At 37.5% G+C, this 15,075-nt stretch overlaps 1 protein-coding gene across 2 annotated transcripts in view; it reads left to right on the top strand.

Moving 5' to 3' along the window:
- POLQ (DNA polymerase theta) overlaps nt 1-15,075 on the top strand; it is a 141,161-nt gene that overhangs the window by 63,237 nt on the left and 62,849 nt on the right. For both annotated transcript variants that reach the window (XM_030941682.1, XM_010370508.2), the window contains 5 exons: nt 501-741; nt 5,642-5,835; nt 8,940-9,077; nt 10,275-10,449; nt 14,316-14,442. In XM_030941682.1, the coding sequence (XP_030797542.1) occupies nt 501-741; nt 5,642-5,835; nt 8,940-9,077; nt 10,275-10,449; nt 14,316-14,442 (875 nt within the window). The remainder of the gene's footprint in view (nt 1-500; nt 742-5,641; nt 5,836-8,939; nt 9,078-10,274; nt 10,450-14,315; nt 14,443-15,075) is intronic.

The raw sequence follows: 15,075 nt of genomic DNA, 5'->3' as shown, positions 1-15,075 counted from the left end.
CTGACCTCAGGTGATCAACCCACCTCAGTCTCCCAAAGTGCTGGGATTACAGACGGCAGCCACTGCGCCCGGTACCTCACTTCTTTTGGTGTTGAAAGAACCAAATATACCTAAAACCTCACAGGCCCATCTTTATTACAGTAGCTTAGCCCAAATTAGCCTAGTGGAGGAGTCCATCTTCATTTTCAGACGCATAATTTGAGTTTGCTGAGACACACTTGTTTGTCAAGCCTACTGCTAAACTGGATCGGCCTGAGCATTGTAGTAATGGAATAGTTACAACTTTTCTTTCTTTGAAAGCCATTGCTGTTATTGCTACCAAAAATGAGTCCTGTTACAATTATTCTTTCCTTCTCCTTTCCTGGGGAAACCACTGAATAAATATTAAATGAAAATGAGTGAGGTTAGAAATGAGCTTTCTTTTTTTCCCTTTTCATTTAGAGGTACAAAAGTGTCTTTGAAAAAAATCAGGAAAATATTCTCATTGCTATCCCATTCAGGTGGCATGCTGGTTACTAGATCCAGATTCTCAGGAGCCGACTCTTCATAGCATAGTTACCAGTTTTCTTCCTCATGAGCTTCCACTCCTAGAAGGGATGGAGACCAGCCAAGGGATTCAAAGCCTGGGGCTAAATGCTGGCAGTGAGCATTCTGGGCGATACAGAGCATCTGTGGAGTCCATTCTCATCTTCAACTCTATGAATCAGCTCAACTCTCTGTTGCAGAAGGAAAACCTTCAAGGTAAAAACCAAGTTTCTGGCATTTTTATGTTATAGATTAGAGATAGAGATTTAGCTACTCTTTATCAAAAATGGGTAAATTACATATTTATGTAAATCCTACCTTTGGATTGTCCAGTGCTTTTTTTCTATAAAAGGCCAGAGAGTAAATATTTTTGGCTTTGTGAACCAAACAATCTCTATCACGAATACTCTGCCATTGTAGCAAAAGAGCAGCTATAGACAAGACCAAAACAAATGGCTCTCTTCCAATAGCACTTTACAAAAACATGCATCTAATGTTAGTTTGGCCATAATTTGCCGACTTCTGGCCCTTGTGTGAAGAAAATTACAAAATGGCATTTATGCAGTTGTTGCTAATTTTATATTTGAACTTTATCAAATAATTTTTATTCACACTTAGAAGACATCCTTAATGGATTTCAAAGAGTTAACTCTTTTCTTTTTGGAACTGTTAACAAAAAAACCAGATGTTTTTTTCACAGCAAAGGATAGTCATGAGAGTCTCTTTTTTCCCTCATAACAAATAACATGAATTTATTGTCATTGTTATCTGCTGGCCCAGATTGAGCACCCTGACTACAGATACCTTAACAGATGCTTATGGTAGAGATGTGAAGTAGAACAAATTTGGCTTCATTGTGAGGAGATGACTGAATTTATTGACTGATTAATAGGTACTAGAAAATAGATGGATGAGTTCATACAGACTAGGGTTTGGATCTGGACTATCTACTTATGAGCGGAGGGACTTTGGGCAAACTACTGAAACTGGTCTGAAACTAAGTCTGGTTCTTATAAAGTTGTTCTAAGGATTAAATAAGATAGTGAATGTAATATGGGCAGTGTTTGTCATAGAGCAGGTGCTTATTATGTTAGTTGATTATTATAATTTTTAACTTTCACCATTTCAATGTGCTTTTGAAAACTCCTTTTTTTCTGCACTTTCAAAAATGTATGGCTAGCCTGGCTCAGTGGTTCCTGCCTGTAATCCCAGCTACACAGGAGTCTAAGGTGTGAGGATCACTGGAGCCCAGAAGTTTGAGACCAGCCTGGACCACATAGTGAGACCCCATCTCAAAAATAAAAAGGGTGGTTAGGAGGTAGTAAATGCATTTTTATACATTGTTAATGCTTTCTTATTCATAGAATTCAAGAATTGAAGTGCATTGAGACAAGGGAAGTTTTTGGAGAGAATGTAGACAACTATCAGATTTAGTTTGAATATAATTATTTCTTTGTAGAAAGAGATATAGGTACGTTTTATTTTTAAAATTTTTCTGTTAGCCAGGAAGTATTCTCATCTGATGTAGAAAGATATTTTAACTACAACTTTGATTTCCTTAATAACTGTAAGATTATTCAGTTATTTCTTTTTGAGTATATTTGGTAAGCTATATATATCTATTTTTTTCCAAATTTTTTTTTCTTTTTATTACTCCGCTGTGACATTCCCAACCTATATATTTTTAAGGAATTTATGTTTCATCTAAATTTTCAAATTTATTGGTATACAGCTTTTGCTAAGTCTCTCTTTTTTACATCTCTGGTTTATTTGTTATATCCTCTTTTTCTTTCATAATATTATTTAATGTCACTTAAAGTTTTGCCAATTTTCTAGTCTTTTCAAAGAACCAACTTTTGTCTTTGATTCTTCCTATTACTTTTGTTTTCTGTTTCCTTGATTTCTGCCCACATCTATATTATCTGTTTCCTCTTACTTTATTTTGTAGTCCTTTTTCAATATTCCTCTTTGACCTTAAAACCATTACTTCTCAAGTTATTTCTTTTTTCTTTTCTAACTTAAGAATATAAGGTGGCGGGGTGCAGTGGCTCATGCCTGTAATTCCAGCACTGTGGGAGGCTGAGACGGGTGGATCACTTGAGGCCAGGAGTTTGAGACCAGCTGACCAACATGGTGAAACCCTGTCTCTACTAAAAATACAAAAATTAGCTGGGTGTGGTCGCATGCACCTGTAATCCCAGCTACTTGGGAGGCTGAGGCATGAGAATAATTTGAACCCCAGAGGTGGAGTTTGCAGTGAGCAGAGATTCTGCCATTGCACTCCAGTCTGGGCAATAGAGTGAGGATCTGTATCACACAAAATGTATGTATATATGGCTATAAATTTTCCTCAAAGCACTACTTTTATTGTATTCCACAGTTTTGATGTGTGTACACACACACACACACACACACACACACACACACACACACACACACAACGTTTTTTTTTTTTTTTGTTGAGACGGAGTCTGGCTCTGTCGCCCAGGCTGGAGTGATGGGGGTCTTGCTGTGTTGCCCAGACTGGTCTCAAACTCTTGCCCTCAAGCAGTCCTCCTGCCTTTGCCTCCCAAAGTGCTGGGATTACAGGTGTGAGCCACTATTCCTGGCCTGATATATAATATTCTTATCATGCTAGATATTTTTAGATTTCTGGTATATTTTTTCACTCAAAAATAATTTAGAAGAATGATTTTTAATTCCTAAATATTTAGAAACTTTTATTTTGTATTTTTATTATCTTTAAACTTAATTGTGTTGTAGTTAGAGTACATGGTTATATAATACTAATTCTTGAAATTTTTAGAGAACGATTCATGATCTAAAACCTGAACTATTGTGTAAATGCTCTATGTGCACACAAAAGAATGTGTACTCTAATTCTGGATGCACAATTTTATATGTCTGTTAAGTCAAAGTTGTTTTTAAAATATTCTATGTCTTATTTTCCCTGTAATTCAATCAATTTTGTTTTGAGGCCATTTTATTAGGTGTGTATGTGTTTAAAATTGATTTGTCTTCCTGGTGAATTAAACCTTGTATTATTGTATTATGACCATCTGTATTACAAATAATGATTTTTATTATTAGTCTGTTTTCTTATATGAATATGGCAACATCAGCTTTCTCTTAATATTACTTCATATAGCTTTTTTCTATCCCTTTTAACCTTTCTAGGTTCCTATCTTCAGACATGTCTTATAAACAAAGTATAGTTTATTTATTTTTCAGGCTTACCTTTTTTTTTTTTTTTTTTTTTTTTTTTTTACAAATTTGCCAATGTATTGTGATCATTGATGTATTTCTGCTTATTATGATTATTGATACACACTTGTTCTCTATTTTCCTACTATTTTACTTTGTTTCTAGTCACTTTTTGTTCTGTAAATAGTTCATTCACAGTTGTGCAATATTCTAACTAGTCCTTATCTGCAATTTTGGGGATCTAAATTTGTTCTTGGTTGTTTCTTCTGAGTCCTATTCACATTTCTTTGCTGTCTTGTATTTTTCATATTTTTTGTGAGTTCATACAGGATTTATTATGATCAAGGATCCCTGCAGGACTTATGTGGGGAAATCTTCCCTTAGAAAGGTTTTGCTCCTGCCTCTGCTGGGTACCACGCTACTCCGCATCCAAGGACCACAGTAACCTTTGAGAGTTTTGTTTCAGAACAAGAGTCTGAGACTCAGCTCCTCATCCTGTTGTTGTTTCAAAGATCCATATCTCCTTAACATTTTTTGCTATGGGACTCCATTCCCATAACGACCTTGCTCCTTCCTAATGGCTATGGATGCAGTCTAGCTTCCTGCGAGTCTTACTTTGTGCTTCTCTGATTGTTCCTGTTCTGACCCAAGTTCATTATTTCTCTAGTCTCAAGTAACATGAATTTCTCCACTAGTTCCAGGCTTCTAAAGCTAGACTCCGACAGCTTCATACCTTCTGCAGGTGGTTAGAGGCCAGTAACTCTCATTTGTTTCTTTGCTTTTCATAGTGGTTATGGGTGTCCCTGGAGATTTCTCATGCTAATTGAGACCAGCAGTGCCTCAAATAATGTGTTTGTGTGGAGCTGGGGAGGGTGGGCCAGCGTTGCTCAGATTCCTAGTGACTCAATACTGGAAGCTGAAGTGTTAGGGATTCTTTCTTAATGATTTAGGACAGCATTTCCTATAGTATATTCCATGGATGCTTACTTTTCAAGATGTTAATAAGTATTATATGAGAAAAGGATTTAATGGTCAAATAAGTTTAGGACTTTCACTTAAAATAAAATTAAATAGTTGTCTTTGCTTCAGGTCCTCTTAGGGCCTTTAATATGTAAGTTAAGTCTACCTTATCCAAAATGTGGGACCAGAAGTGTTTTTACATTTCAGATTTTTTTGGATTTTGGAATATTTGCCTATACATAATGAGATATCTTGGGGATGAGACCCAAGTCTAAATGTAGAATTCATATATACCTATAGACATAGCCTAAAGATAATTTTATACAATATGTTTAATAATTTTGTGCACAAAATAAAATTTGTGTACACTGAACCATCAGAAAGCAAAGGTGTCACTGTCTCAGTCACTCATGTAGGCAGTCTGTGGTCGTCTGGCAGAAAAGAGATATTGAAGCTGAATGGGGCAAGGAGGGACTTTTTTCCTTTGGAGACACTGAATAAACTTTGTGTTGTACACCTGCATTTTGACTGTGCCCTGTCACATAAAGTCAGGTATGGACTGTCCTACTTGTGGTGTCATGTCAGTGCTCAGAAAGTTTCAGATTTTGGAGCATTTTGGATTTCAAAGTAAGGTTGATTGTTATGCTCCTGCTAAGAGTAGAAGCAGAAACATCTTTGGAGAAATATAGTCTCTTGTAATCCAGACTAGTCACAAGATTGCCAAATCTTCTACTCTCTGCACAGACAAGGATAGTTGTCAAGTGCTAAACCAGCCTGTACTCTTCCACCTTTCATTGTTGGCTTGAGGATGCTGCTTGGGAGACTGGCTCCTGAAGGATACCTTGGTAGCATTTCTGGATTTTCCTAGATGAATTCTGTATAGTTTAAGTAAGGCTGCTAATCTAGCCACTTAGCCAATGAATTAACATTTCAATTTTCTTTTTTCTTCCAGATGTTTTCCGTAAGGTGGAAATGCCCTCTCAGTACTGCTTGGCCTTGCTCGAACTAAATGGAATTGGCTTTAGTACTGCAGAATGTGAAAGTCAGAAACACATAATGCAAGCCAAGCTGGATGCAATTGAGACCCAGGCCTATCAACTAGCTGGCCACAGTTTTTCTTTCACCAGTTCAGATGACATCGCTGAGGTTGTATCATGGGGATAGGGATATAGATAAATAATTTTTAGAGTTAAAATGATTGTGGTATGTGTGTGTGTGTGTGTGTGTGTGTGTGTGTATTTACCTGAACACCAAAGGTCACTAAAATGAAATAGCCAGTTAGCCAGATTGCTTTGAGGATATTCTAGCATCTAATTTGTAAATTATATCTGTATATAATTTACAAATAAAGTGTAAATTATATCTGTATATAATTTACAAATAAAGGAAGGTAATAAAGAGGACTTCTAGAATGTAAGCTCCTCAAGAAGGAGATTTGCCTGGAACAGAGGAGGGACTCACTAAGTATTTGTTGAAGAAATGATTGGTAGTGGTGGTTGCATGACAGCATAGCTATTTCTCCAGAAAGTTAGTCATTTCATGAGCCCTTACCCCTTCCTTGCTTGCCCTAACATCTTTCTATAGAATAGGAAACTGGACATTTTTCTGAGATTAAATGAAAAAGGGATTTTTGTGCTCATGAATTCTCATCATTTAGCTCCCACTGATAAGTGAGAACAAGCAGTATTTGATTTTCTGTTCCTTCGTTAACATATTTTAAAGAAAATGAGGAACTTGATTTCTCTCATTCATGTGTTGAATTCAGTGGTACCCTTTTTTTCTTTTTGGTATCCGCTTTTAAAGTCCCCAAGCCAATACCTAGCTGACTGCACATAAAATTACATAGGGAACTTATAGAAAATACAGAATCTCTGTTTCAGCACAAGTAGGTTTGGGGCAAGGCAGGAATTGCTACCCTTGTGATTCAGATGGGCCTGAAAGCATGTAAGCAACAGGCCTCAAGCAAATCCTGGACTAAGAGTAAAGGGCCTTTGATATTATTGGCTTCTTCTTAGTCCTGCATGTCAAAATGGCAGTTACCTGGAAGGTAATTTGTATGAGAAGTTTCACAGTTAATTCTGAAAGCTTCACCAAAAAAAAAAAAAAAAAAAAAAAAAAAGCTTAAGCTAAAGAACTTCTACATATATAACTTGAGATCTTTGTGTTGTCTTTATTCATAATGGGTCTGTCTTCTTGGGTTTGTTGCCTTATTGTTACTTTAATAGTGTTTTATTTTTCCTATCCAGTTACTTGATTTTTTTCTCCTATGCTGCCATTCGTGTACCCTTTGATACCTGTATTAGGGTTGCCTGATAAAATACGGCACATGCAGTTTCAATTTTGTATTTCATCCTGTCATTTTTGAAAACATAGATGAACCTGAAGGACGTTATGCTAAGTGAAATAAGCCAGTTACAGAAAGATAAGTACCATATGTTTCAGATGATCTCACTATGTATGGAATCCAATGAAGTTGAACTCCTCGAAGTGGAACAGTTGTTACCAGAGGCTGGGGGGGTAGGGAGTGGGGAAATGGAGAGTTGCTAATCAAAGGGTATAAAGTTTTAGATAGGGGAATGGGGAATTGTTTATCAAAGGGTACAAAGTTTCAGATAAACAGGAGGAATCGATTCTAAGATTTATTGTACACAAGGGTGGCTATAGTCAATAATATTGTATTATATATTTCAAAGTAAGAGAGTAAATTTCAAATGTCTTACTGTAAAAAATGATAGGTCTAAGTGTGGTGATTAATATATTAATCAGCTTAATTTAATCACACCACATTGTATACTTACATCAAAACATCATCTTGTACCCCATGAATGTATACAACTATAATTTGTCAATAAAAAATTTTGAATGTCAGGTAAACAATGAATAACAATTTAGTATAAGTATGCCCCATGCAACTCAAATTTAACTGGGCATTTTGTAATTTTATTTGGTATGTGTGGCAACCCTAATCCCTATACACGCGTATGTTCACATCTGTGTAACACAGTTCTTGGGCTAAGTAGTTACTGACATCCGCAGTAAGCCTCAGTACCTTTCATTCCTAAGACCCCATTGAAACTGGAACCAGATCATTGTTTCTGTCATCATTACTATTCTAGGGAAGCATAGAGATTATCTTCCCTTCCACCCCTGGCCCAACTCGTGGGAAAAATTCTTGTACTTATACAAATAGTTTCAATTTTTAGAATTATTACTGGGAAAATAATCCAAGGTTCATTAAAACCCACTCAAAATATACAAGTGAATGATTAGGTATAGTAGATAATGTTCTGAATTGCCCTAGTTTCATCCCCTCTAATCTGAGCTTATGAGTGTTACACGGGATCTTCCACCTTCCGCACAGCGTGGTCCTGGTGTCTTCAGTGGGTGCTGCCAGCCCTCTCTAGCATTCATTATTGCCACATTGTATTGGCCACCTTCTCCTAACTTTTTGTGCCTAGTGACTGTCAGGGCCCAGCATTGTGGTGGTGGCACTAGATGACTTTTTAAACCCCTTCCTACCTTAGTGTTTTCTGATTTTTGTAACGAGACAATAGCCATGTAAGCTTCCATGTTGATCTATGGGGCTTAACTGATTGAACAGTTTCATTTAGGAGAGCTCACAATTCTTAGAGCAATAAGTCTCAATGTTAATAACTTGTTTGCCAGTTGCTCAGCACAGCGTATATACATGCCTGTGTTCCTGACTGCTTAAAAGCTGGCTGGGTGTGGTGGCTTATGCCTATAATCCCAGCACTTTGGGAGGCCGAGGTGGGTGGATTGCTTGTGCTTAGGAGTTTGAGACCACCCTGGGCAACATGGCGAAATCCTGTCTCTACCAAAGACACAAAAATTAGCCGGGCATGGTGGTGCACGCCTGTGGCCCCAGCTGCTCGGGAAGCTGAGGTGGGAGGATCACTTGAGCTCAGCAAGTCAAGGCTACAGTGAGTTGTGATCACACCACTACACTCTGGCCTGCGTGACAGTGAGATCCTGTCTCAAGAAGAAAAAAAAAAAGGCCTGTGTTAGTATTAATCTGATAGTGCCTAATTAGAATATGGATAGACTACCTGACATATAAAATTTTCATTGCCATCATTTATTAAATGTGGTAATTCCAAATTATCCAGAGAAACATTATTTCAATCCATGTTGAACTGTAGAGATTGTTTTCTAAAATAACTTAAAATATTTTCTGAATGATAGTCCTTGCAAGTTTCATTCTTGACTAAAGAGGCATTAATTTCTTGCAGGTTTTATTTTTGGAATTGAAGTTGCCCCCAAATGGAGAGATGAAAAACCAAGGCAGCAAGAAAACTCTGGGTTCTACCAGAAGAGGGAATGACAATGGACGCAAGCTAAGGCTGGGAAGACAGTTCAGCACTAGTAAGGTGCTCTTTGGGGCAGTCACAGAGCAGGGCAGAACCTAAACTGCTTTTAACATTTTGGTGTCTAGAAAGAATGCTGATGAAATCAAGATCTTAGCCTACCATTTGAATTTACCCAGATATAAATGAACACATTGGTTTGTGGTTTGGTAGCCCACAAATTCTGTGGAGATATTCCAGCATGGAAAATCTGAATCATAATCTAAGTTAGCAGTTGTGTCCTTCCTTCCTATCATTAACATGGTATAAAGGTTTATAAAGTTGTACCACCATGCCCAGCTAATTTTTGTATTTTTAGTGGAGACAGGGTTTCACCATGTTGGCCAGGCTGGTCTTGAGCTCCTGACCTCAAGGCATCCTCCCGCCTCAGCCTCCCAGTGTGCTGGTATTACAGGCATGAGCCACTGCACCAGGCCCTGATTTAAGAATTTAATCTGCTAATTTCAAAGTAAAATTGTTAATCATAATCCATGGAAAACTATATGCATTAGTGGGATGGAAGAGAGAAAGGGCTTAATTTTACTTTTTACTGATGTTTCGGGGGAAAAATAGGGTAGAAAATATAGCCATAGAGCTATCCAAGTTGCCCTTGTGTAGAATTGTGGTCCTTATATCGTTATCTATGATTTGTCTGCTCCTAGGAAATTTCTTTAGCTCCAGGCTATAGCACATTTTTTAATTTAATCTCACTGGCCTTTTTACTCACAAGTTTCTGTTCCTTAATAGTTCACTGAAAGTCTATAGTATGAAAAATTCAAAGTTTTAAAAATAAATGTCTCCTGATTACCTTCATGTGGAAACCATATAAGTATCCGGGCAAGCACAAAAACAACTGGGATACTTCCAGTCATGTGAGGAGTGAAGGAGGAAAATGCGTAAAGAAAACAGATGATGTAAAATAAACTTTTGGTGGAGTGTGGGAAGGCAGTTACTTTGTTAGACTGACAATTCATTGATTTTTTTTGAAAAAGGTAGTTTTAAATTGATAGTGCTCAGTATTACCACATTTGCATTTTATAAACTATAGTTATAGTTTTATCAATATGGTGGTTTAAATAAAAAACCCAAGTAATAGTTTTGAGTTGTAGATATTACTCTTAAATTTAATTTTGAGATTGTATTATCTACAGAAAAGAGATTCTAACTTGCTATGGAATTTGGACAATAATTCAATCTTACCTTATTATATTTTTTTGGCAGGATGTTTTAAATAAATTAAAGGCATTACATCCTTTACCAGGTTTGATATTAGAATGGAGAAGAATCACTAATGCTATTACCAAAGTGGTCTTTCCCCTTCAGCGGGAAAAGCGTCTTAATCCTTTTCTTGGAATGGAAAGAATCTATCCTGTATCACAGTCGCACACTGCTACAGGTGATGAGAAATCTTAAGTATAAACAATATCCAATTTTGAAGTAAAAACATTTTCATATGCAATATTTCTTATGATGGCTAAGAATTCAAGTGTTGATCAAGGGGTTCAGTAAAGTTTTACACCTATAAAATACATGCTTTTTCCAAAGCATAGATAGATACTACCTGGGTACAGAGATGAGTATTAGTTCCTGCTTTTATTTTTATTTATTTATTTATTTATTATTTTTTTTGAGACAGAGTTTCATTCTTGTTGTCCAGGCTGGAGTGTGATGGCACGATCTTGGCTCTCTGCAACCTCCACCTCCCAGGTTCAAGTGATTCTCCTGCCTCAACCTCCCGAGTAGCTGGGAATACAGGCACACACCACCACACCCAGCTAATTTTTGTGTTTTTAGTAGAGATGGGGTTTCGTCACGTTGGTCAGGCTGGTCTCGAACTCATGACCTCAGGTGATCCACCCGCCTCGGCCTCCCAAAGTGCTGGGATTACAGGAGTGAGCCACTGTACCCAGCCTGGTTCCTGCTTTTAAGTACTTGTATAGAGTAACTGGGATGTCTGAGACAGTACTTTCAATGTGAGTATACACAGGAATTAAATATTTGAGTCAGTGGTCTTATCTAATTTCAGTCCCAGCTCTTTTTTGAGCCTCTTAAGATTTCTCCAAGTTGATCTGAGTAGGCCTCTGGGGCATCTGTATAAGTAAGTGTCTTATTTTACCCAAGCAGAAAAGAAAGCTGTAGAGTCCTTTGGTTATCTCATGGACCTCTTGAGATAAGTAAGAGTGTAATCTTATGAAGAAAAATGTATTCTTTCTCTAGGCAATACAAAACTCTAAATATTTGCCAAATGTGATGTGTAGTGGAAGAAAGGGTGGCTTTAACTCATTCATAGAGGAGGCAGGCAGTTTAGATTGGTGGTATAGAATGTGGGCTTTGACATCAGAAATCAGGGTTTGAATCCTGGTTCTGTGAATCTTTAGACAAGATCCTTAACCTCTCAATGCCTAAGTTTTTTCATGTATAAAAGAAGGTAATGGGCCGGGCACAGTGGCTACTGCCTGTAATCCCAGCACTTTGGGAGGCCAAGACGGGAGGGTCACTTGAGCCCAGGAGTTTGAGCCTGGCCTGGGCAAGCTAGTGAAACCATGTCTCTGTAGAAAGTCAAAAAATTAGCCATGCATGTGGTATCTTGTGCCTGTAGTCCCAGCCACTTGGGAGGCTGAGATAGAAGGATCGCTTGAGCCTGGGAGGTCAAGGCTACAGTGAATTGTGATTGAGCCACTGCACTTCAGCCTGGGCAACAGAGTGAGACCTTGTCTCAGTCAATCAATAAATAAACCAATAAACAAATAAACAAGGTAATAACAGTCTTATCTCACCTGGTAATTCTGAGGATTAAATAGTTTCATAGATGTAGAGTATTTAGAATAGTGCATGGCTCCTAGAAAGTGCTCACTATCAGTTGCTGCTGTTACCTAGTGCGGAGGCTTCATGAGGCGCTGCTTTTCTCTACTTGCTTTATCCCTTGTTCTAAACTTTCTAAACTTGTCCCATCCTAGTGATATCTTGCCCTGTTAGTATTTAAATTTCACTTTGAAACATACGCTAGGCCGGGGACGGTGGCTCACGCCTGTAATCCCAGCACTTTGGGAAGCCGAGGCGGGTAGATCACGAGGTCAGGAGATTGAGACCATCCTGACTAACACGGTGAAACCCTGTCTCTACTAAAAATACAAAAAATTAGTCCAGGAGTGGTGGCAGGCGCCTATAGTCCCAGCTACTCGGGAGGCTGAGGCAGGAGAATGGCGTGAACCCGGGAGGCGGAGCTTGCAGTGAGCCGATAGCGGCACTGCACCCCAGCCTGGGCGACAGAGCAAGACTCCATCTCAACAACAACAAAAAAGGAAACATACGCTAATAATATAAACGTATGTAAAATAAAACCCTCCGGGATGAAAAGACAACATCAACCTAGAATTTTCTTTTTTTAATTATTTATTTATTTATTTATTTATTTATTTATTTATTTATTTATTTATTTTGAGACGGAGTCTCGCTCTGTCACCAGACTGGAGTGCAGTGGCGTGATCTCGGCTCACTGCAACCTCTGCCTCCTGGGTTCAAGCGATTCTCCTGCCTCAGCTAATTTTTGTAGTTTTAGTAGAGACAGGGTTTCGTTATGTAGGCCAGGATGGTCTCGATCTCTTGACCTCGTAATCCACCCACCTCGGCCTCCCAAAGTGCAGGGATTACAGGCATGAGCCACAATGCCCAGCAACATAGAATTTTCAATGGTGTTGCACATTTATTTGTTCTTTACAAAGCAGAAGATAAAATCAGTAATAATCCTTCTGCTTTGTTGTTTGTAAAGAACAAATATGCAACATTTATTTTGATGTTGTTACTGATTTTACTTATCAGTGAATTTAGAAATGTATTTTAATAATATTTTATAACTTTTATAATATTTAGAAATACAAACTTAAGCATAGCAAAGCCATTTCATGAATATATTTCATGTCCATTAAGCTATATATTCATTCTTTGTAATTTATTTTTACCATATTTTTGGTCTGCCAGTGTTGCCTCATTAATTCAACTAATAGACCAGAGTAGTGTGCTGTATATTAAGTGTTATAGAAAAGAAGACAATGTGTTGACGTAAAAAGAGCCTTGGCTGCCTTCCTCTGCTGTTTGTTAGCTTTGTAACACTGCACAGGCCATTTAGTGACACCAATTATGTTAAAGGTTATCACTGATTGAGCACTTATTTTGTGCTAAAAGCTAAATGACAAATATATAATATCAGGGGATCATTCAGAAAAACAATGTCCAAGTCACTTAAAATGTCTGATTTATCAGAAGATGATAGAGTTATACATAGCTAGTAGACAGCCTGTTACAATGAAGAGTGTGTCATAAAATAGAGTTTTAGTGTTACTGATAGTGTTATAAAAATCACAGGTAACAAAATTACTCAAACTTTTTTGGAATGATACTTAACATGTTTTCATGTTTTAGAGAAATTAAACCAATATTAAGTAAACAAAAGATGTAAAATATATTGGGAAATAAAGGTTTTATAAGCTTTTTTTTTTTTTTTTTTGAGACAGAGTCTCACTTTGTTGCCCAGGCTGGAGTACAGTGGCATGATCTCAGCTCACTGCAACCTCCACCTCCCAGGTTCAAGCGGTTCTCCTGCCTCAGCCTCCCAAGTAGCTGAGGATTATGGGCACTCGCCACTGTGCCCAGCTAATTTTTTTTGTTTTTAGTAGAGACGGGGTTTTACTATGTTGGCCAGGCGTATAAGCATTTTTTAAAAAAACAGCTTTCTGTTCACTGGAAAATTTACTATTAACCACCTGATTCAAGTTTCACCTGATTCAGTACTTCCAGTCAGTACTATTGTTGATTCTCTTGATGAATGATAATGATGAAGAAGAACAGCCAGATGATGTCTGAAAGTGATGGGCTTTAGAAACTTCAGGGGTTGTTTCTCCTAAAATCCGTTTGATTAGCCTTTACTCACAAATATGGCCGCTAACATGTTGTAGGGCTGAAATCTGATACTCATTTTAGCATAGGAATAGTTCAGTTTATCAAATTACTTCTCATTGTGGGATTGTTTTCTGTGTAAAACATAGTATTTTAGCCAATTCATACATTCATATATTTTGGGATGGTCTTGTACTTATTTTATCATTGTTAGACACATGAACATGATGAAAAATATTTAAACTGTAAATTTATTTCAGTTCAGCATTGATAGTCTGCATTTTTAAGATAATCCAGAAATGTGAATACTGTTTAAAAAATACCAGATTTTTTTTTCTAATTTTATATCTTTATTCTGCTTGATTTTAGGACGAATAACCTTTACAGAACCAAATATTCAGAATGTGCCAAGAGATTTTGAAATCAAATTGCCAACACTAGTAGGAGAAAGCCCACCTTCTCAAGCTACAGGCAAAGGCCTACTTCCCATGGGCAGGTAGGCACTGTTTCTCTGTATCTGTATTAATAAACTTTTGTAAGTATGAATGGCTCAACATAGCTTATTAGAAAAATAAATGAAATTCGTTTAATTTTATGTTTCAGACGTACCCATTTCTGTCCTAGACCATTTTGAATTCTGAGTCCCATCTATAAAGAATCTAATTCATGTTTAATTGAATGTTTGCTAAAAAAAAGTTCTAATGTCTTTGTTAAGCTTTAAAGTGAGTCTCAGATAAAGGTTTTTTTTTTTTGTTTGTTTGTTTGTTTGTTTGAGATGGAGTCTTGCTCTCTTGCCCAGGCTGGAGTGTAGTGGCGTGATCTCAGCTCACTGCAACCTCTACCTCCTGGGCTTGAGCAATCCTCCCACTTCAGCACCCTGAGTAGCTGGGACCACAGGCATGTGCCACCATGCCTAGTTAATTTTTGTAGAGACAAGGGTCTCACTTTGTTGCCCTGACGAGACCTGAACTCCTGGGCTCAAGCAATCTGCTCGCCTTGGCTTCCCAAAGTGCTGGTATTACAGGTGTGAGCTACCACATCCAGCCCTCAGATAAGGTTTTTATTAAGTTTCTTAGATGGAAATACTGATGTTTATGAAAATCAGACCTTTTTCATATATTTGAGACTG

This window comes from Rhinopithecus roxellana, chromosome 1 (genome assembly GCF_007565055.1).
Source record: "Rhinopithecus roxellana isolate Shanxi Qingling chromosome 1, ASM756505v1, whole genome shotgun sequence".
Taxonomy (NCBI): Eukaryota; Metazoa; Chordata; class Mammalia; order Primates; family Cercopithecidae; genus Rhinopithecus; species Rhinopithecus roxellana.
Note: the sequence above shows the minus strand (reverse complement) of the source record. Positions and strands in the feature narration are given on the sequence as shown.